The following is a 21,780-nucleotide window of genomic DNA, read 5'->3' on the forward strand; positions in this document are numbered from 1 at the left end:
CGCCCTCCCAGCTGCGCAAACGCGCAGGGCGGGGCGTCTTCGGACCTGGAAGTTACCCTCTGCCCTCACCAAAGATGGCGGCTCCGGCGCCGCTCGCCCACCTCTCGTAACCAATGGCGCCGCGGCGCTCAGCTAACTCACGTGGGCGCCCTCTGCCCTAAGCTGTCTGATGCAACGCCCCTGGGGCGGAAACCGCTGGTGCGTGTTGGAGTGCTGAGGCGGTGGCGGTGTTGTGTCTCTGTCCTTGGAGGTGATCACGGCCACTGCAGGCATGGTGCTAGGTGGGTAAGGCTTGGTGTATGGCGCGGTGTTCCCTGCCTGGGGTAGGAACTCTGCTTCAGCTCGGTTCCGGCGCTTTCCTTAGTGCCTGCCAGAGGCCGCCAATGTTTGAGGTCCAACTGCAGGGAGGGTCCTGGCCCTCGCTGGGTCCCGGATTTGAAAAGCCGGGCCGGGCTTCCCCGAGCCCCTGGTTCCCCTGGGCTGTGATGGCGGCGGCTCCGGGCCCTTCCCTTGCCCCGCTGCGAAACATCCCTATTGCGCTGAGACTCAGGCGCTGGGAGGGGTTCAGGCGCTGGGTAGGCCCCACTCCTGCAGTTCTTCAAAGAGATCGTCAGGAAAGGACTTTAGGATTCCAGGGGTTTTTTTCTTTTTTTTTTAGACGGAGTTTCGTTCTTGTTGCCCAGGCTGGAGTGCAATGGCGCGATCTCGGCTCCCCGCAACCTCCGCCTCCCGGGTTCAAGCGGTTCTCCTGCCTCAGCCTCCCGAGTTGCTGGGATTACAGGCATGCGCCACCACGCCCGGCTAATTTTGTATTTTTAGTAGAGGCAGGGTTTCTCCATGTTGGTCAGGCTGGTCTCAAATTCCTGACCTCGGGTTATCCGCCCACCTCAGCCTCCCACAGTGCTGGGATTACAAGGCGTCAGCCACCGCGCCCGGCCTCCAGTTGTTTTTCTCCCAGCCTTATTTTTTATTAAGGTTTCCGGAGAGACCATACTGTATAGTAGAAAGAAAAAAAAAAAAGGAGACTTAAATGGATGTTACTGTTCAGACCTTCTAGTTGTAAGTCCTTCTGAAATTTTCCAACCTCAGTTTCAGTTTCCTTTAAAGACTAGAGGAAGCTAGTGTTTATTTGCCGTCTCTACAAAAACTGGCACTAGGATATCTAATTTGTATGTGTTATTTTATTTCATCCTCAGTACAGCCTTTCGAGATGGGTATTGTTGTTCTTATTTTATAGATAAAGAAATAAGTGGCCAGGCTCGGTGGCTCACGCCTGTAATCCCAACACTTTGGGAGGCCAAGGCAGGCCAATTACGAGGTCAGGAGTTTGAGACCAGCCTGGCCAACATAGTGAAACCCCATCTCTACTAAAAAAAAAAAAAAAAAAAAAAAAAAAATTAGCTGGGCGTGTTGGCAGGTGCCCGTAAGCCCAGCTACGTGGGAGGCTGAGGCAGGAGAATCACTTGAACCCGGGAGGCAGAAGTTGCAGTGAGCCGAGATTGCGCCATTCCCTTCAACCCCAGGCGACGGTGCCAGACTCCGTCTCAAAAAGACGAAGAAATAAGCTCAGAAAAGTTAAATAAGTTTTCCAGAGTCACCCTGCCTTTTAAGGTACAAAATCCTAGATTCCAGCATACGTCTGACCAACTTCAAAGCCCTTGTTTTATTTTTGGGTGCCCAGGTAGATAGAATAAATATCACGAATTAAAATGATCAGAGTTCATTTTGAAAACCTGGATTTTTAACTAATGTTTTTATGAGATGGATGTTACTGAAATGTGAGAGTGGGGAAATAATTAGGATATTAATTTCTTATGGACCTCAGTAATTTTTACTAAGCATGCTTGTTCTGTTTACAAAGGCAAAAAGAATGAATAAAGTAGTAAGGCGACTAATAGTTAATGGCCAAACCAGTAAATTACTCTCATTTTTCGAACAGCAGAGGTGTACGTCTCTGAACGAGAGGGCGATGATGCCACGGGAGATGGAACCAAGGAGAAGCCATTTAAAACAGGTCTAAAGGTAGAGTCTCTTCTCATTAGGAAAATGAGACTGCGTTTATTAATGACTTATGTCAAACACTAGATTCCAAAGAGAATTTTCAGAAAAGGGAAAGTAAGGAATGCATACATATATATGGCTTTAAGATTGTTAGATGATCAAAGTCTAAACTTGAACGTTTAAAAAGTAATCTTCTTTCTTACCACGTGGCGTTGCACCTTGGAATTTTTCTCTCCAGTGAGTCAGATTAGTGGTTTTTCAATTCTTATAAAGCTAAAAGTTACCTTTTCTCAGTCAACTGAGCTCATGGCCAGGGGCCTCTCCTGAGAGGACTTTTGGTGAATTTACCACAGCCCAGAGTATGATCCTGAGATTTGACTTTAAGGTCTGGTTTATACTAGCACACTGGGAATGGATTCATTTGTCAGAGCTGACTCATGAGTCTTGAAGCTAGAATACCAATCTATTAATGTGCTATTATTTCTCAGGATCTAGAATTTTCTAATGAATTTAGCACATTCTCAAAGGGGTTTGTCAAGAGCTTGGACTCAGGCCAGGTGCAGTGGCTCATGCCTGTAATCCTAACACTTTGGGAGGCCGGGCAGGTGGATCACTTCAGCCCAGGAGTTTGAGACCAGTTGGGGCAACTTGGTGAAATCCTATCTCTACAAAATACATAAAATTAGCTGGGCATGGTGGTGTGTGCCTGTACTCCCAGCTACTCCGGACCTGAGTTGAGAAGATTGCTTTAGCCTGGAAGGGGTAAGTCGCAGTGAGCCGTGATTGCACCACTGCACTCTAGCCTGAATTACAAAGTGTAGCATAAGACAACCTGCTTAAAATAGACCATGGACTTAGCTGTTGAACTTATATGCTAGAATCCATTGACTACAACTGCCACATAAGGAAGATGGTTAAAAGTTCCTTCCTTGGGTCTGGGCTTTGGTGCCTCATGTCTGTAATCCCAGCACTTGGAGGCTGAGGCTGGAGGATTTCTTGAGCCCAGGAGTTTGAGGACAGCCTGGGCAACATAGTAAGACCTTCATTCATCTCTACAAAAAAATTTAACTTCTTAAAAATTTAATTAATTTAAAAAATAGAGACATTTCCTTCTGTTGCCCAGGCCTCCCAAAGTCCTGGGATTATAGGAGTGAGCCACTGCATCTAGCCAACTACAAAAAAAATTTTTTTTTAAATTAGCTAGGCATGGTGGTATGCACCTGTGGTCCTAGCTACTGGGGAGACTGAGATGGGGGGATTACTTGAGCCCAGGAGGTTGAGGCTGCAGTGAGCCGTGATTGCGCCACTGCACTGCAGCCTCAGCAACAACAACAACAAAAAGTTCTTGTCTTGAATCGTACTTGGAAAAGCAGTGCCTTGACACTCCCTTTTCTGTGCTTCCCCTTTTTTTGTTAACTATGTTACCACATTTATAGTTACTATCAAGTCCTCCTAACCTGGGAGCATTCTCCTCTTTTAAGATCATACCATATGGTTATACTTTAGTGTGTCATACATGGGTACTTGTTTTTAATTTAATTTTTTTTCCCCCTGAGATGGGATCTTACTTTGTTATCCAGGCTGGAGTGTAGTAGCACAGTCATGGCTCACTGTAACTTCAACCTCCTGGGCTTAAATCATCCTCCCACCTCAGCTTTCCAGGCTGGTCTTAAACTCCTGGGCTTAAGCAGTCCTCCTGTCTTGGCCTCCCAAAGTGCTGGGGTTACAGGCGTGAGCCACCACACTTGGCTGGGTTTTACTTTTTAACTTACGGGAAAGTCTTTCATTTCTGGATTGTCGGGTGCCTCGTTGCGGCTTCCCAAAACTGACAACGCTGTGGATGAACATCTGCAGAATGTCACTGCTAACAAAAGTGTAGCATTCTGATTTGGAAACGTTGGCTCTTTCAATTTCAGTGATACAGAAGGAGGGATCAGTACAGACTGTCAGGAAGTAAATGAATTCTGAATGACCTACATGTATTCTTACAATGTCTAGTTGTTAAAAGGATGACCTCTTGGATGTTTTCAAAAGATCCAGGTTCCCTCCCTCTCTGCAGCAGTCATTGACCTGAGAAAAAGTCAGTTTTTCTAGGCTTCAGATCTTGCAACAAGAGAATAATTCATTGCATTTATTGTTTGATTTAATAGCTTGGGAGAGATTTTGAAAGAATATTTGAGGCTTTAAAATATCCGTCTTTTATATATTTTCAGCTATTTTTTTGAAACCACAAATGATAAACTATTAAATGATGTGTAACACAGCAATGCCTAATATATCCCATTGGGGAAAAGAAGTATTCTACATTCGGGAATTTTTCAGATTAAATGAGCTTAGCTTTTTGTGTCCCTGGCCATTGTTTTGTTGAAAGTTTCAAAAATGCCTGAGACTTACCTGATTTCTCACAGAGGACTAACCTTTTAGATGTCACTTGAAGTTGGCTTTTGCTATCAGGTGTCTCTTCTGTTGCCTGCGTACCTGTGCTGGTGGCTTCAGCCACTTAAGATCTGTTGCTTGTAGTCTGCCTGTCCTGGGGAACTGTATAGCGTGTACCTGAACTTGGAATAGCTGAACTGTTCAGTGCATACCTGAACTTGGAACTTGGAATTGTTTGTGAGAGGACCTCAAAGCTTCAGTTGTAACCAGTGTGCTGCTTAAGTGTTCAACCAGTCACTCTGCCAACATCAACTTTTGGCTCTTGTGTACTTATGGTTAGATTGTTTAAGTTGCCTTACACTTGAGATGTTATTTTGATTTTAAGTATTGTACAATGTTCAAGAACTGTCTTTTTTCTCCCTCCCTACCCAAGGCTTTGATGACAGTTGGAAAAGAACCATTTCCTACCATTTACGTAGATTCACAAAAAGAAAATGAGGTAGAGTAAACCAAGAACTTTATGGAATTATATTTTGGGAATAAATTTTCATCATGACACAAAGGTCTTGATAATAAATATCTGATTATTTCTCTAGAGGTGGGATGTTATTTCTAAATCACAGATGAAGAACATTAAAAAGATGTGGCATAGGGAACAAATGAAGAGTGACTCCCGGGATAAGAAAGAGGTGAGTCCTGAACTTGCCACCGTGAACATTGCTAGAACTCTGGAAACCATGTTAACAAACTGCTTTGTCATTAAAATTAGGCAGAAGATAATTTACGAAGAGAAAAGAACCTGGAAGAAGCCAAGAAGATTACCATTAAAAACGATCCAAGTCTCCCAGAGCCAAAATGTGTAAGTTTTTTATCATTTCAAATACTGTGGACTTTGCTACGTCAGATCATTGTTTCTGTGTTTGAGGGGCATGCCACATGGTTTGTTCCTGTACATTGTTTTTACTTCCCTTTTCTTTTTTCTTTTTGATTTTTTTTAGAGACGAAGTTTCACCATGTTGGTCAGGCTGGTCTCAAACTCCTGACCTCAGGTGATCTGCCCACTTCAACCTCCCAAAGTGCTGGGATTACATTCGTGAGCCACCACGCCCAGCCAGATTTCCAGTAGTTCTTATTGCTGATGAATTTTTGTATTATTTCTTTAGTGACGGAGCTGGGCTTTTTTGGCTACATTCACCAGCCCCTTCCTCTGCTCATCTCCTGTCTCCTTCATCCCCCATACAAAAGCTAGCCTTTTTAGATACCAAGTCCTGGAAGGTATTGAAGAACTATAGGGTCACGGAAAAGGCTCCATGTGGACCGGGATTGTTACTATTGTGGGAAGCAAGTGCTCCACTTACGACAAATTCAATTCATTTGTTAATTGATTTTATCTAGCAATATCTGAAATTCTTCTGGGTGTTTCTCATTACCAGTTTTGCACTAAGAAAAGAAGACTTGGATTTTGTTTGTTTGTTTCTTTTAAACCACTCCAGTAGAGTGAAATGTGTTTGGTTCTGACCTGCAGTAGCGGGGCTGTCCCCAATTTGCACCATTTGTGATTTTTAACACTTTACTACCATCTGTCTAATATTAGTGAAAAAATTGGTGTGTACAAATTACATTATTGAGCAAATGTTATTTATTTCAATTTGACAGGTGAAGATTAATGCGTTAGAAGGATATCGAGGCCAAAGAGTAAAGGTGTTTGGCTGGGTCCACAGGCTACGTAGGCAAGGTAAATCGCAAAGCTTTTCCTTCTTTTTAATTTTTAAATATCCCTGGTCTTACATGAAGAAAAACATACAAAGGTTTGCAAGGGTTTTATTTTCTCCCTTTTTTTTTTTTTGAGGCAGAGTTTCACTCTGTTGCCCAGGCTGGAGTGTAGTGGCACTGCCTTGGCTCACTGCAACCTCTGCCTCCCGGGTTCAAGCAATTCTCCTGCCTTAGCATCCTGAGTAGCTGGGATTACAGGTACCTCCCACCACACCTGGCTGATTTTTGCATTTTTAGTAGAGACGAAGTTTCACCATGTTGCCCAGGCTGGTCTGGAACTCCTGGCCTCAAGTGATCCACCTGCCTTGGCCTCTTAAAATGCTGGGATTACAGGTATGAGTCACTGTGGCCGGCCCTCTTTTTTTCTTTTTTTTTGATATGCTGGCTAGACTTGAAGTCCTCCAGCTATCCTCCCACCTCAGCCTCCTATGCAGCTGGGATTACAGACACATAGTAGTACCTCACCTGGCTTTAAAAGATAGAGTGATTTATATCTTAAATTTGTTCTTATTTAAAATGACTATTGAAAGTATAAAAGTTTTTAAATGCTTTTTTAATGGTTAGCAATTAACAGTGATGAAGACGTGTCCAGTAAATATTTGTCTAATTGAGTTTTAATAATAATTATTATTTTGAGACAGAGTCTTACTCTGTTGCCCAGGCCAGAGTGCAGTGGTGCAGTCTCAGCTCACTGCAACCTCTGCCTCCCAGGTTCAAGCGATTCTCCTGCCTCAGCCTCCTGAGTAGCTGGGACTACAGGCGTGCACCACCACGCCCGGTGGATTTTTTTTTTTTTTTCTTTTTTTTTTGTATTTTTAGTAGAGATGGGGTCTCACCATATTGGCCAGGCTGGTCTCGAACTCCTGACTTCGTGATCTGCCTGCCTTGGCCTCCCAAAGTGCTGGGATTACAGGTGTGAGCCACCATGTCCAGCCGAGTTTTAATTATTTAGTGAAAACCAAGGTATGTTACTATAGGAAATTTACCTCCGAGTCTGAAACTTGGCCATAGTTTTGACTCTTATAATCAGTATATTTGCATTTTCCCTTGGTTCTGACATTTTGTTTTCTCTTTCCCTTTTTATTATTATTATATATTTTTAAACATATAAACATTACTTTTACTATTTATTATCAGGGATTAGCAAATCTTTTATTAAAAAGTAGGACCAGCCAGGTGTGGTGGCTCACACCTGTAATCTCAGCACTTTGGGAGGCCGAGGTGGGTGGATCACAAGGTCAGGAGTTTGAGACCAGCCTGGCCATTGTGATGAAACCTCATCTCTACTAATAAAGTACAAAAATTAGCTGGGCGTGGTGGCAGGCACCTGTAGTCCCAGCTACTCGGGAGACTGAGGTAAGAGAATCACGTCAACCCCGGGTGGTAGAGGTTGAAGTGAGCCAAGATCACGCCACTGCACTCCAGCCTGGGCAACAGAGCGAGACTCCATCCCAGAATAAAAAAAAAAAATTTAGCTGCACATAATGGCTGGCGCCTGTAATCCCAGGTACTTGGGAGGCTGAGGCTGGAGAATTGCTTGAACCCAGGAGGCGGAGGTTGCAGTGAGCCAAGGTCGTGCCATTGTACTCCAACCTGGGTGACAAAAGTGAACCTCCATCTCAAAAAAAAGTGAGGGAGGGGGCAAAAAATACAAATGAAATGTTTTAAGTAGATCTCAGTGAAGAACCTTTGGGATATAAATAAGGAAAAGTGATTTTGTTCAAGAACATTTATGCATCACCCACTGAGTGCACAGTGCTGTGCCACACATTGCAGGGGATTCAAGGGTGGATAAGCCGCAGTCTCTTAACTCGTGTTGCCTTCTGTCTTGCTTTTCCCTGGTTGTGTGGATCTTGGGGATCATGTATGATTTGAAAGTCCAATACAATGAAAATAAAGTATTTTACAAATACTTAGTAATGGTATTACCGGTGGGTACTTCCAGGGAAGGGAGCCATGTGGGAGGTGTGAACTTCCAATGTTTAACCTTGGAGTTTTCTTTAGATAAGATTAAATCATGCTGGGTGCAGTGGCTCACACCTGTAATCTCAACAGTTTGGGAGGCTGAGGTAGGAGGATTGCTTGCGCCCAGGAGCTTGAGACCAGCCTGGGCAACACGGTGAGACCCCAGTCACTACAAAATAATTAGCCAGGTGTGATGGCATGTGCCTGTAACCCCAGCTGCCTGGGAGGGTAAGGTGGGAGGTTTGTTTGAGCCCAGGAGGTGGAGGCTTCAGTGAGCTGTGATTGTGCTGTTGCACTCTAGCCTGGGTGACAAGTGAGACCCTATCTTAAAAAAAAAAATTATGAAAAACTAATCTGGTTTTCATAATTTGAGAACAGTCTGCCTAAATTATTATTTCTCATTTTTAGGAAAGAATTTAATGTTTCTGGTGTTGCGAGATGGAACAGGTTTTCTTCAGTGTGTCTTGGCGGATGAGTTGGTAAATATTTCCCCTTATTTATGCCTGAAAATTAGATGTTTTTAGTAGATTCCTTTATTGTTCTGGGAATTCTAGAATCTGTATACATTTATTTAAAATTTTTATTATGTTGACAATGAATATATCAGAACATCACATTGTATCATAAACATGCAATTTTTATTTGTTTATTATACCTTAGTAAGGCTAGAGGGAGAAAACTTTTCTTGTGGAAAATTTCCAGCACATTAAAAAACAGAACCATATACAAAATCCTGAAGTGCCCATCACCCAGCTTCTGTAACTACCAATATGGCTAATCCTGGTATGATGTTGCCCCTCAGACATTATATCATTTTACTGAAATACCCGTGCTTATACATCACTAAGAAAAATAATGTGGCTGGGCATGGTGGCTCATGCCTGTAGTCTCAACACTTTGAGAGGCCGAAGTGGGTAGATTGCTTGAGCCCAGGAGTTTGAGACCAGCCTGGGCAACATGGTAAAATCCTGGCTCTACAAAAAATACAAAAATTAGCCAGGCGTGGTGGTGCATAACTGTAGTCTTAGCTACTCGGGAGGCTGAGGTGGGGGCTTGAGCCAGGGAGGCAGAGGTTGTAGTGAGCCAAGATGACACCACCACCCTCCAGCCTGGGCAGCAGAGGGAAACTTTGTCTTAAAAAAAAAAAAGAAAAAAGAACGAAGGAAAAATAATGTAGTCACTTAACTATTATCATACCCTCCACCAAATTCATACCAGCTACTAAATATGATCTAATATCCAGATTCTTGTTATCAGTTCATAATGCCTTTTTATAGTTGATTGATTTGAATGAGGATCCTAACAAGATTAACATGCTGCATTTAGTGATATGACTTTGGAATTTTCTTTAATCTATAACTCTGCTCCCTTTGCATTCTCTTTTCTTTTACCTGGCCCCCCTCCCCCATTACTGTGCATTTGTTGGGAAAACCCTAGTGGATTGTCCTGTGGAACTGCTCACATTCTGGATTTGGTTGTTTGCATCCTTGTGGTGTCCTTTAGCTTGTTCTTCTAGTCTCTGTATTGTTTATAAATTGGAGGTTAGGTCTGATTGGGTTCAGGTTTTTGACACAACTACTTCATGGGCAAAGCTGTGTTCTTTTAGTTGCATCATGTGCATCACATCCAGAGGCTTGTCTTTTTTTTTTTAATTATTTTTTGAGATGGAGTCTCGCTCTGTCACCCAGGCTGGAGTGCAGTGGCGCAGTCTTAGCTCACTGCAACCTCCGCCTCCCAGGTTCAAGCCATTCTCCTGCCTCAGCCTCCTGAGTAGCTGGGAGTACAGGTGCGTGCCACCATGCCCAGCTAATTTTTGTACTTTTAGTAGAGATGGGGTTTCGCCTTGTTGGCCAGGCTGGTCATGAACTCCTGACCTCAGGTGATCCACCCACCTTGGCCTCCCAAAGTACTGAGATTACAGGTGTGAGCCACCGCACCCAGCTGGTTGTCTTTTTTATGACTAGTGGGTTCAGGTGTTGGCAGCCTGACTCCTTCCTTTTAAAGTTCCCCATCAGTTTTTTCCTAATGACTTTAGTAAGAAGTGATTATAGTGTAGATGGGCTCTGTATGGTTTTGTTTGTTTGTTTGTTTTCTTGAGAGACAGGATTTCTCACAAAGAGTGTAGTGGCATCATCATAGCTCATTGTAGCCTTGACTTCCCAGGCCCAAATAGTTCTCCCCGCTCAGCCTCCCAAGTAGGACTGTAGGTGAGAACCATCACACCCAGCTAATTTTTATTTAGCTCTCCCTACGTTGTCCAGGCTGGTCTTGAATTCCAGGGCTCGAGTGAGCCTCACACCTTGGCCTCCAAAACTGTTGGGATTATAGGCGTGAGCCACTGTGCCCAACTTGTGTGTTATTTTAATAGTCTGGATTTAAAATAAATAAATAAACTGTCCAGATATTTTAAGTGAGGTGGGTCATTTATGCATATGTATATATGTAAAGTGTGTATTTACATTTATATGTGTATATATAGATAAACCTGTCTTCCACAAAAATAGCTATTCTTTAATATTAAGAATCGGTGGCCATCTATTTTACTAGTATTTGACCCAATAACTTGTTTGTAAATAATCCCTTTAACTTTCTATATGGTAGAATTTTTAAAGCAATGTGAATAAATTTGAACTTTGACCTTTTTATAGTGTCTGTGCTACAATGGAGTACTCTTGTCCACGGAGAGTAGCGTTGCAGTGTATGGAACGCTGAATCTTACCCCAAAGGGCAAACAGGTGAGTGGACTGAGTTTCACACTGGGTGAATGCATAGTTTGTTTATTGGTTTGTTTTCCAGTGTCTTTGGATCTTTGGTGTTTGGCATAAGTATTAGGGTTCTTCAGAGGGACAGAGCTAATAGGATATATGTGTATATGAGAGGGAGTTTATTAAGGAGAACTGACTCACATGATTACAAGATGAAGTCCCACAATAGGCCGTCTGCAAGCTGTGGGGCAAGGAAGCCAGTAGAGGCTGGGTCCAAGTTCAAAAGTCTCAAAAGTAGGGAAGCCGACAGGGCAGCCTTCAGTCTGTGGCCAAAGGCCAGAGAGCCCCTGGCAAAGCACTGGTGTAAGTCCAAGAGTCCAAAGGCTGAAGAACTTGGAGTCTGGTGTTCGATGACGGGAAGCATCCTGCACGGGAGAAAGATGAAGGCCGGAAGACTCAGCAAGTCTGCCCTTCCACCTTCTTCCTCCTGCTTTTTTTAGCCATGCTGGCAGCCGAGTAGGTGATACCCACCCACACTGAGGGTGGATCTGCCTCTCCCAGACCACTGACTGGAAGATAATGTTAATCTCCTCTGGCAACACCCAGATACACCCAGAAAATACTTTGTATCCTTCATTCCAATCAAGTCCTCACTTAATATTAACCATCCCAGCATGTAATTACAATAAATGTGAAGTACATGCCAAATTCAGTGTCCCTTTTCCGGTGAAATATGTACACTATACAGCTCATGTGATAAAATGAATACAATGATTTCCAGCCTTACAGAATTCCTGAATCATCCTTATGGGATATAATACAGCCACTGTGCTATAGATATTTGAATTACTTTATGGCCACATGGAAACAAAAACTTAACAACTCACCTAAAAATTTTTGGAGAATTGTAGACTAAAACTGAAACTTCCTTAATAGAATTTTAGAGCCTCTTTTTTGTTTTGTTTTGTTTTGTTTCAGACAAGAGTTTTCTCAAAAGCTGGAGTGCAATGGCGCGATCTTGGCTCACTACAACCTCTGCCTCCCAGTTCAAGTGATTCTCCTGCCTCAGCCTCCTGAGTAGCTGGGATTACAGGCACGAGCTACCACGCCTGGCTAATTTTTTGTCTCTTTAGTAGAGACGGGATTTTACCATGTTGGCCAGGCTGGTCTCGAACTCATGACCTTGTGATCCGCCTGCCTTGGCCTCCCAAAGTGTTGGGATTACAGGCGTGAGCCACCGCACCCTGCCTTTTCTTTTGTTCTTTTCTTCTTTTTTTTTTTTTTTTTAAGACTAAGTCTCACTCTCTTTGCTTAGGCTGGAGTGCAGTGGCGCAGTTTCAGCTTACTGCAGTCTCCTCCCGGGTAAAAGTGATTCTCATGCCTCAGCTTCCCGAGTAGCTGGGATTATAGGTGCCTGCTACCACGCCTGGCTAATTTTTATATTTTTGGTAGAGAAGGGGTTTCACCATGTTTACCAGGCTGGTCTCAAACTCCTGACCTTAAATTATCTGCCCGCCTCAGCCTCCCAAAGTGCTGGAATTACAGGCATGAGTCACCACGTCTGGCCTGTGCATTTCTATTTTTAAAAGATATTTGTGTTTGGGCGCATTGGTTCATGCCTATAATCCCAGCATTTTGGGAGGCTGAGGCAGGCACATCACCTGAGGTTGGAATTTGAGACCAGCTTGACCAACATGGAGAAACCCATCTCTACTAAAAATACCAAATTGACCCGGCATGGTGGTGCATTCCTGTAATCCCAGCTACTCGGGAGGTTGAGGCAGGAGAATTGCTTGAACCCGGGAGGCAGAGGTTGCAGTGAGACGAGATTGTGCCATTGCATTCTAGTCTGGACAAGAGTGAAACTCCATCTCAAAAAAAAGATATTTGTGGCAGGGTGTGGTGGCTCACACCTGTAATCTCAGCACTTTCGGAGGTTGAGGCATCACCTGAGGTCAGGAGTTCAAGATCAGCTTTGCCAACATGGTGAAACCCTACTCTACTAAATATACAAAAATCAGCTGGGCACGGTGGTGGGCACCTGTAGTCCCAGCTATATGGGAGGCTGAGGCAGCTATTTGGGAGGTGGAGGTTGGCCAAGATTGTGCCACTGTACTCCAGCCTGGGCAGCAGAGCGAGACTCCATCTCAAAAAAAAAAGAGATAGTTGTGTGTATGTGAATGTGTATTTTTCCAAAGAGAATGTTCATAAAAATATCAATATAAAACTCAACTATTGGGTCTATTTTTAGAAGGGTAAGGCTAAGAATTATGAGGTTCTTAAAAATCTCAGCTTACCAAAACTTTTGACATAAATTAAAATCCTCTCAATACTGTTAACTTTTTATTTCCTTTTCCCTCTCTCTTTCTCTGGACACCACTTTTAAAAAATGCAGGCTCCAGGTGGCCATGAGCTGAGTTGTGACTTCTGGGAACTCATTGGCTTGGCCCCTGCTGGAGGAGCTGACAACTTGATCAATGAGGAGTCTGACGTTGACGTCCAGCTCAACAACAGACACATGATGCTCCGAGGAGAAAACATGTCCAAAATCTTCAGAGCACGATCCATGATCACCAGGTGCTTTAGAGATCACTTCTTTGATAGGGGGTACTGTGAAGTAAGTATGCGTTCGTCAGCTTTTGCAAACAGTACATTTTTGCCGTTTTGAAACTTGAATGGCGGTGCTCACGATAGGTATTGATTGACTCTTTCTTTGCATTTGAACAGGTTGCTCCTCCAACATTAGTGCAAACACAAGTAGAAGGTGGCTCCACACTCTTCAAGCTTGACTACTTTGGGGAAGAGGCATTTTTGACTCAGTCCTCTCAGTTGTACCTGGAGACTTGCCTCCCAGCCCTGGGAGATGTTTTTTGCATCGCACAGTCATACCGGGCAGAACAGTCCAGAACACGAAGGCATCTGGCTGAGTATGAAATTGTCTTTTTGTTTTTATTTATTTTTAGGTAATATTTGTAGAGAAGAAATCTTAGTGTAGGTAAATGATGTCTATGCTTAAAAAAAATAACTGATAGATTAAGAGGTTAACAGAAGAACATGGTACCAAGTCTTGCCGCCTTAGATCGAAGCTAAGGTCTCTTTTCCACTTTGACTTGGTCTTTTACATTTAAAGGAGTAAACAAGAAACTGCTACTCCGTGGAGAAGAGAGGAGTCCACAACTAATTTGCAAAGTTGGGAATTCGTAGCAGTGTTGGAATTTTATTGACAGTTTACCAACGTTAAAAGCCTTGCTGGAGAGAAAACAGTGCAGGAGCAAAGCAGCACTGAGCTAGTGTCTCATTCTTCAGGTACACTCACGTGGAAGCCGAGTGTCCTTTCCTGAGCTTTGAGGACCTCCTGAACCGGCTGGAGGACTTGGTCTGTGATGTGGTAGACCGAGTACTGAAGTCACCTGTAGCCAGCATAGTGCATGAACTCAACCCGGTAGGTACAGGGTTTATGGAAAGAAAAAGTCACAGTCCTTTTTTGGAAGGCAATGAAGTCTTCACCGTCAGTGTTTGTAGATTTGATGGCTTGGTGAGCTGAAATAAGTGACTAATTATTTTGAAGACTAGACATTGATATTAGTCATTGTCAATAATTTTATAATGTTTTAACTTATATAAGAAGAGGCTTATATGTTTTCCATTTTTACGAATATCTACATAGTTTTCTAGTCTGAAGTTATATAGATATATTTTTTTCTTTTTTTTTTTGATGGAGTCTTGCTTCGTTGCCCAGGCTGGAGTGCAGTGGCGTGATCTCAGCTCACTGCAACCTCCACCTCCCAGGTTCAAGCAATCTCCTGCCTCACCTCCCCAAGTAGCTGGAATTACAGGCACTTGCCACCACCCACGGCTAATTTTTGTTGTTTAGTAGAGATGGGGTTTCACCATGTTGTCCAGGCTGATCTCAAACTCCTGACCTCAAGTGATCTGCCTACCTCGGCCTCCCAAAGTGCTGGGATTACAGGCATGAGCCACCACACTTGACTGAAGTGATATTTTATAATAATGGTGAATAGTTTTCTTAAATGGAAATTGTAGTGTTAATGTGTATATATATATGCATACATTGTAGTTTTCCTTTCTACTATAGAACTTTAAGGCCCCCAAACGCCCTTTCAAACGGATGAACTATTCAGATGCTATCGTGTGGCTAAAAGAACACGATATAAAGAAAGAAGATGGAACTTTCTATGAATTTGGAGAAGTATGTATTCCTTTCTCTCATTGTTTCCAAGGTGGGATTGGGCTTCAGTGGTTCTCTTCTTCTGGTTAATGAACTAGTAATGCAGGTGGCGTCTGCCTGTCCTCAAATAAATGGTAACAGCAGAACCTGCTTCATGGGGTTGCCTGCAGATCCGCTGAGTTAACAGATGTAGAGTCCACGTCAGGACAGTGCCTGTTCGGTAGCATCCAGTAAGTATGAGCGAGTTTCTAAGCTGCCTTCACGTCTCATGCTTTGCCTCTTCCCCCTTCCTTCATTGTTCTTCCTTGGCCACAGCTTGTAAGCTCTCCTTATTCTCTAGGCTGGCAGGAGTGCTTTAAGAGATTGTGAAGCCTTTGAAATCACATGCAAAGTGTTGGTATATAGATACATTTGTTTTGGTTTTCTGGAGAGCATATCTTTTGCTTTTAAAAAGAGGTTCATCCCCTCCCCCAAAACAGTGATTTAAAACTCCTTAATGTGGATGGTGAGAAAGAAGATAGCCATTGGTTAAAATGCAAAATCAAGAGAAAAGGTCTTTGTGGAGAAGGAAGCTGAGTGAGTGCCCCAGATAAACGGCATTTCGGTTTTGCCTGAGAACCACTCTCCCAGCATGCACTTGGGTTGCAAATTTTCTTTCTTTGGAACAGTGTCTTCATCTTTCGTTCAGGCTGCAGTGCAGTGGTGCTATCACAGCTCGCTACAACCTTGAACTTCAGAGTTCAAGTGATCATCCTTCCTCAGCCTCCAAAAGTGTCGGGATTACAGGTGTGAGCCACCATGCCCAGCTAATTTTTTATTATTTGTAGAGATGGTGTCTCCCTGTGTTGCCAAGGCTGGTCTCAAACTCCTTGGCTCAAGCAGTCCTCCCACCCCGGCCCCGCAAAGTGTTGGGATTACAGGCATGAGCCACTGCATCAGGCTCGTTTTCAACACTATGGTAGGCCATCTTCCCTGTGCATTTAACCATTACTTACATAATATTTGCACATCTAAATTGTTTTACAGTTGAAATGTGAGTAGCTACTGCTAACTAGTTTTGGGTTTTAGATGGAATTAATAGAGAGGCGAAAACAATATACTAGGTCTGTATAAAGCACCCTTACTGCTTTTGTGATTTCGGTTGTTTGCTTTTAACAAGATGGAGGTATTGCTGTGTTGACTGGGCTGGTCCAACTCCTGACCTCAAGCAATCCTCTCACCTCTGCCTCCCAAAGTGTTGAGATTATAGGTGTGAGCCACACTGTGCCCAGCCTGTGGATTCAGTCTATGATGTGTAATAACAGAATTTTATATTGAGAACTTGAGTACTTTTAGTGGACCTGTTAGTAAAATCATGTGGTTGAGTGGATTACACAAGCTGTGGAGTCAGAAGTTTCCCTCAGGTGGGCTTAGCTCCCACCTCTTTTCTTTTGTGCTATATAACTGAAGGCCACTGGCCCCTCTCTCAGGTTCCTTATCTCTACCTTGGAAGTAACATCTGTTTTGCAAGATTGTGGTGACTACAGGAACTAAATGCTTAGCCAGGACCATGGCACAGGGAGCCTGTCAGCATTTACTATACATTGCTATCATTCCATACACATGAGGACACTAGAGTAGATACGTGGTCCTCAGGCCTTAGACAGGGTTTCCCCTAACTAAATCTTATGCAGAACCCCGCTGTGTAAAGCGGATGCAAACTGAGAAACTAGAGCTCTCCCTCTCATCGCCTGGAGCTTGAAAACAGGTGTGCTGGGTGATTGCTACCTCCATTTCACTTCTTCCATTAAACAAATCTATGAGTCTTCTCCAGTTCTCAATCCGTTTTTACTGGAACAAGAGTTTTCCATTTGAGCTTATCTATCTATCTGTTAACTTTAATTTATGTGTGGTACAGAAGGATGTTTTGAGAGAGAGCTCCAGATATGGTTACACTTAGCAGTTTGACATTGGTTATTTGTCTTAGGATTGTGTCTTTCTGTCATCAGAGACATAAGTGATTGATTACAACAGGAAAGAAGGGCAGATAAGAGGAGAGTTTAAAGATTAGTGTCATTAGTAATATACTCTGTGTAGATCAATGATGTTCTGGAGCATTCATGATTACCTTATGCCTTATGGGACTAAGTGGACCTCATTCGCTTCAGAGCTAGACAAAACAGGCCACTGAGAAATATACTGAGCTGTGTCTAGTCACAACTTGGAGTTGGCTTTTGTTTTTGTTTTTTTGATTTTGCTTCATCAAACAGCATGGTGCTTGAGTTATGCTGTAAAGGGAGGCAGATCTTTTACAGTTCATTAAATAACTGAGTTTTAAGAATATGTTTATTTCTTTTTGAAAGAAATTATTCTTTACACAAATGTGTGTGAGTTAAAGGTACTCTGTTGAATTGATAGGAGGAAGGACTGGTACAGGATGAAGGAGCTGCTTCTATCTTGTTGCCATTCAAGTTGTAAATGTTAATGAAATCTTGTTTAACCTCAGGATATCCCAGAAGCTCCTGAGAGACTGATGACAGACACCATTAATGAACCAATCTTGCTGTGTCGATTTCCTGTGGAGATCAAGTCCTTCTACATGCAACGATGTCCTGAGGATCCCGGTCTTACTGAATCTGTCAGTTTCTGTTTCAAAGAGTATTAATAATTTTGCTTTTCAAGGGGGTACGGACTGTCATCTGGAATCAGATACAGCTTGTGGCACATATTTCATTATCTAAATGACAATATTTAAAGACGTTGGGTTGTTCCCCCTCTCCTGATTGGGGTTGACATGCTTTGTTAAATTAGAGAAATGTAAATATTTGAATATTACATAATCATAGTGCCTTCTTTAGCCCTCAGAGCTTAATTGTAATATTCATTCAAACTCTACAGCAGTGCTGTGTCTGATCACTTGATAGTAATTGTGTATCTTCTTTTGCTTATATTTAAAGGTCGACGTGTTGATGCCCAATGTTGGTGAGATTGTGGGAGGCTCAATGCGTATCTGGGATAGTGAAGAAATACTGGCAGGTTATAAAAGGGAAGGGATCGACCCCACTCCCTATTACTGGTATACAGATCAGGTAAACCAATTTTTTAAGCACTCTTAAAATTTTTTCACGGTAATCGTTCTGTATATATTGAAATTTTTAAAAGGGGAGAATTCAAATACTTTGCTATTTGAATGAGCTGTATTCAGTTTCGATGTTATACTAATGTGGTGTGTGAATATTGCCAGCTTTGTCTTGACCAAGTTATATCTTAATTTCATTTGAAAGCCTGTTTAACGGCTGGCTTGTTGATTGCAACTGAGTTTTAAAAAATTGATCCTACCAGTATCTAGTACTCTTCTTCATTATCCTCTTATAAAGAGACATTGATTTAGTTTCAAGGTTTTTTAAAATCTCTTCTTTCCAGGGTGGTACTTAATCCCTGGTTGATTTTTCATACCAAATTATTTCTTTACACATGGTTCATGAAGACATAGAGATTAAGTGCTGGGATTACAGGCATGAGCCACCAAATCTGGCCATAGTTGAATTCTTAACCACAGGGAACTAACTCCTTTCACGGTGGAAAATTTTAACTACTTTAGATGATAGATGAAATTTGTAACTAAGTGTTTACTCCTCTCTCTTTTTTTTTTAAACAGAGAAAATATGGCACATGTCCACATGGAGGCTATGGCTTGGGCCTGGAACGATTCTTAACGTGGATTCTGAATAGGTATCACATCCGAGACGTGTGCTTATACCCTCGATTTGTCCAGCGCTGCAAGCCATAACCCATTTCTCCAGAAGTGTGGGGGAAAGATTATGAAAAAAACAGGCTGCCTCTTTAAAAAAGAAAACAAAAAGCCAAAATCTTCCTTTTTTCATTCCATTGGGGTTTTCTCTTTCTTTTTTTCTTTCTGCTACCATAAAAAGTACCCCAAATCACCTGAACATCGAGTGATACTAAGGTTGTCATCTTAAGAGAAGATATCCATTACAAAATTTGGGGGAAATGCCTGGCATGAAACTGTTGTTAGGGATACATTTCAGCATTTTATTCACTTCATTCAAGTTTATCATTTTATTCAAGTTATATCTGTGTAATTCAGCAGTTTTCGATCATGGTCTAAGATATTCCAGTAACTTAATCTTTCTGTCCTATTACGTGTACCTGGAATTCTTTGATTTATTTTATTGCGTCAATGAGTTAAAACAAAAATCTTGGAGGGGAAATTGGCAATATGGTATAAAAATTTGCTCATATTAGACCACAGTATGATTCAGCAGTAGGCACTGGAATCAAATGAATACAGTCTTATGCATCAGTTATTAATCTTTTCTCAGGCTGCATAGCTGCTTATAAGTCTGAGGCATAATAATTGATATGGAAGAATTTGTTAAAACAGAATTGCCTTAAAGGTGTTGAAGTAAGAGCATAATTTTGGGGAGAGTTCTTCAGTGATTCACAGTATCCCTCTTAGCATTAGTTTAAGGTAAAGAGGCAGACTGATCTTCCTTTCCTGGTAATTCCTAAGTAATTAAGAATAAATAAGTTCCAAAAGAATTTGCAGCTGGAATCTTAATAACAACTGTAAGTGGCTGTTTTAGTTGCTACCACTCTGTCCTTACATCTAATCTGTGCTACCTTATTAACTGACAGCAGACTTACTGGATGGCTTCATTTCAGATTCAGTTAATTTCTCCCCCAAATGCATGTCATGTATTCTCAATAAGCTGTACTCCCAGCAGTCAATAAATGAACACAAGTAAAAACTCCTTGCTGGCTTAATTTTCTTAAAGCTAAACATCTCTGTATCATATTAGTTCATGCTTTTGCAATTCTTTTTTTTTGATGTATATATATGTGAAATTTGGTACTTATAAATTTAGTAGATATTACTAATATAATGAGAAGGAATTTTTTTTAAAAAATTAGATTTGTGGGTCCTGGTTAAATCGTTTTTATAATCTTTCGTGTTACTTTTGAACACATTAGCTTTTATCCTGTTTTGCAATTAAGGGAAATGACAGGTAGAAATGAGGCATTTAGGCTGGGCACAGTGGCTCACGCCTGTAATCCCACCACTTTCGGAGGCCGAGGTGGGCAGATCACCTGAGGTTGGGAGTTCAAAACCACCAGCCTGGCCAACATGGTGAAACCCCATCTCTACAAAAATTAGCCAAACTCGGTGGCAGGTGCCTGTAACCCCAGCTACTCGGGAGGCTGAGGCAGGAGAATTGCTTAAACCTGGGAGGTGGAGGTTTCGGTGAGCTGAGATTGTGCCATTGCACTCCAGCCTGGGCAACAGCAAGACTCTTTCAAAAAAAAAAAAAAAGGGAAATAAGGCATTTATAATCTATTCGGCCTGCATCTTTAAATAATAAATACTTGGAAGAATGTGAATGAGCTGTAGATGACTTTAACTAGGCAATTCACTTTATTAGAATTTAAGTGAAGAGGTTAGGCTCAATTAGCCTAAATTTTTATGGTGTAAACAGGTGGAGAGTTTTAAAATATTGAAGGAGAGCCAGGATAGGGTCTGGATAAGGGAGTCGAGATCATGACCTCAGGCTGAGAGATGAGCACAGTGAGCAGCAAACCTCACGCACGTGGACTTCACTCCCTTTGCTGTGTAGTTGCTGCCCTAGTCCAGGTGTCACAGATGCCATCCCACGTTCCCATGGCCAGCTCACAGACACCCCTGCCCTCTCAGGACTCCCATCGCATGACTTTCTCCTCCCTGAAACTCCCTGCTTTTCATGCCAAACACCCCTTCACCTTTGGCACTTGAGTGACCTCAGTTTTGGAGACAAAAGGCTAATTCAAGTACTTAAGCATCAGCTTGTCCTCTTCTTAAATGTCCTTCAGCCATTTCAAGTGACCAGTTTCCCACCTTGTCATTCAGCCCCTGCCGCCTTGCTGCCTCTAACACTTCCTAAAAATGAAGAATTCTTAATGTGTAGAGTAGTTCAACTCTGTGAGAAGCAATCTTGGCAGCACATTGGGATCATTTGGGGACCTTAAAAATAATGGTGTTTGGGACTTACCCCAGACCAGTTGAATCTGAATTTCAGGATTAGGAGCAGGGTATTTTTTAAAAGCTCCTCAAAGGAGGTTGTTGCACAGTGAGGTTGACAATCTCCAGGTAGCTTCCTCCTACTTCTAAACTCAAACTTAAGCCTCCCTTATTATTGCTGTAGGTTCTCTCTTGATTTCATATTGATCTAGTTGAAATGGGAACATTGAGGGAGGGCTGAGAAACTTCAAGGCTTAAATTTTAAACTGCCATCGAATCAGTGTATTTCATCCAGCCCTTCTGGGATAAACGAAGGGAGGTCGTGATATATAAATACTGTAATTTCTAGTATTTAGAAATCGCTGGTTAATTAAATGACTCAGTTTCTTATGCCGATAAGTTTCCTTCTACCTTATGGATTGTCACTAACGTGATGATCAGGTGAACATCTTCGAAGAGATTGATAACTTGGTGTGTGGACAAAGACTAGTTTCTGGAGTCAAAATCAAGTTTGTATTGGATATAACTTGTCTTAGTACCCCAACTTAGGAAATGAAGGTATTCAAAAGTTTTAGCTTTTTTTTTTTCAGTATTTACTTCCATGTTGCTAAATAACATGCTTATATTACTTTATTGGTTTTTCAGTTTTAGGCATTATTTATTGCTCTTTTCTGGCATTTGAGGATTTCATTTCTTCCTTTTTCTATCCCCACCATTCGTGTTCACCCTTCTCATCTCTCCAACTGTATTAGGCTGTTTTGGTGTTGCTATAAATA

General features: G+C 42.2%; 1 protein-coding gene across 2 annotated transcripts; it reads left to right on the forward strand.

The window, feature by feature from the left end:
• The first annotated feature begins 157 nt into the window (after positions 1–157).
• On the forward strand, positions 158–19,763 carry NARS1 (asparaginyl-tRNA synthetase 1). Of its 2 annotated transcripts, none has more exons than XM_012446451.2 (15): positions 158–281; positions 1,940–2,022; positions 4,811–4,876; positions 4,974–5,066; positions 5,147–5,236; positions 6,034–6,112; positions 8,524–8,594; positions 10,764–10,850; positions 13,216–13,437; positions 13,548–13,747; positions 14,127–14,262; positions 14,917–15,030; positions 17,495–17,626; positions 17,946–18,077; positions 18,647–19,763. In XM_012446451.2, exons 1-15 carry the CDS (start codon positions 272–274, stop codon positions 18,776–18,778), a joined length of 1,647 nt encoding a protein of 548 aa, XP_012301874.1. In that variant the 5' UTR covers positions 158–271; the 3' UTR covers positions 18,779–19,763. The 2 variants fall into 2 exon arrangements, with proteins under 2 accessions (XP_012301874.1, XP_012301875.1); XM_012446452.3 differs by having other exon boundaries at positions 173–281; positions 1,943–2,022.
• The last annotated feature ends 2,017 nt before the right edge of the window (positions 19,764–21,780 follow it).

The sequence above is a fragment of the Aotus nancymaae genome, unplaced genomic scaffold (genome assembly GCF_030222135.1).
Source record: "Aotus nancymaae isolate 86718 unplaced genomic scaffold, 86718_ANA_hifiasm-v0.15.2.pri h1tg000020l, whole genome shotgun sequence".
NCBI classification, from domain to species: domain Eukaryota; kingdom Metazoa; phylum Chordata; class Mammalia; order Primates; family Aotidae; genus Aotus; species Aotus nancymaae.

Bases quoted from the DNA above. Each gene is read 5' to 3' on its own strand.
- NARS1 (XM_012446451.2), top strand. The intron at 6,113-8,523 runs GTAAATCGCAAA...TCTCATTTTTAG, and splicing joins CCACAGGCTACGTAGGCAAG to GAAAGAATTTAATGTTTCTG. The intron at 17,627-17,945 runs GTCAGTTTCTGT...TTATATTTAAAG, and splicing joins ATCCCGGTCTTACTGAATCT to GTCGACGTGTTGATGCCCAA.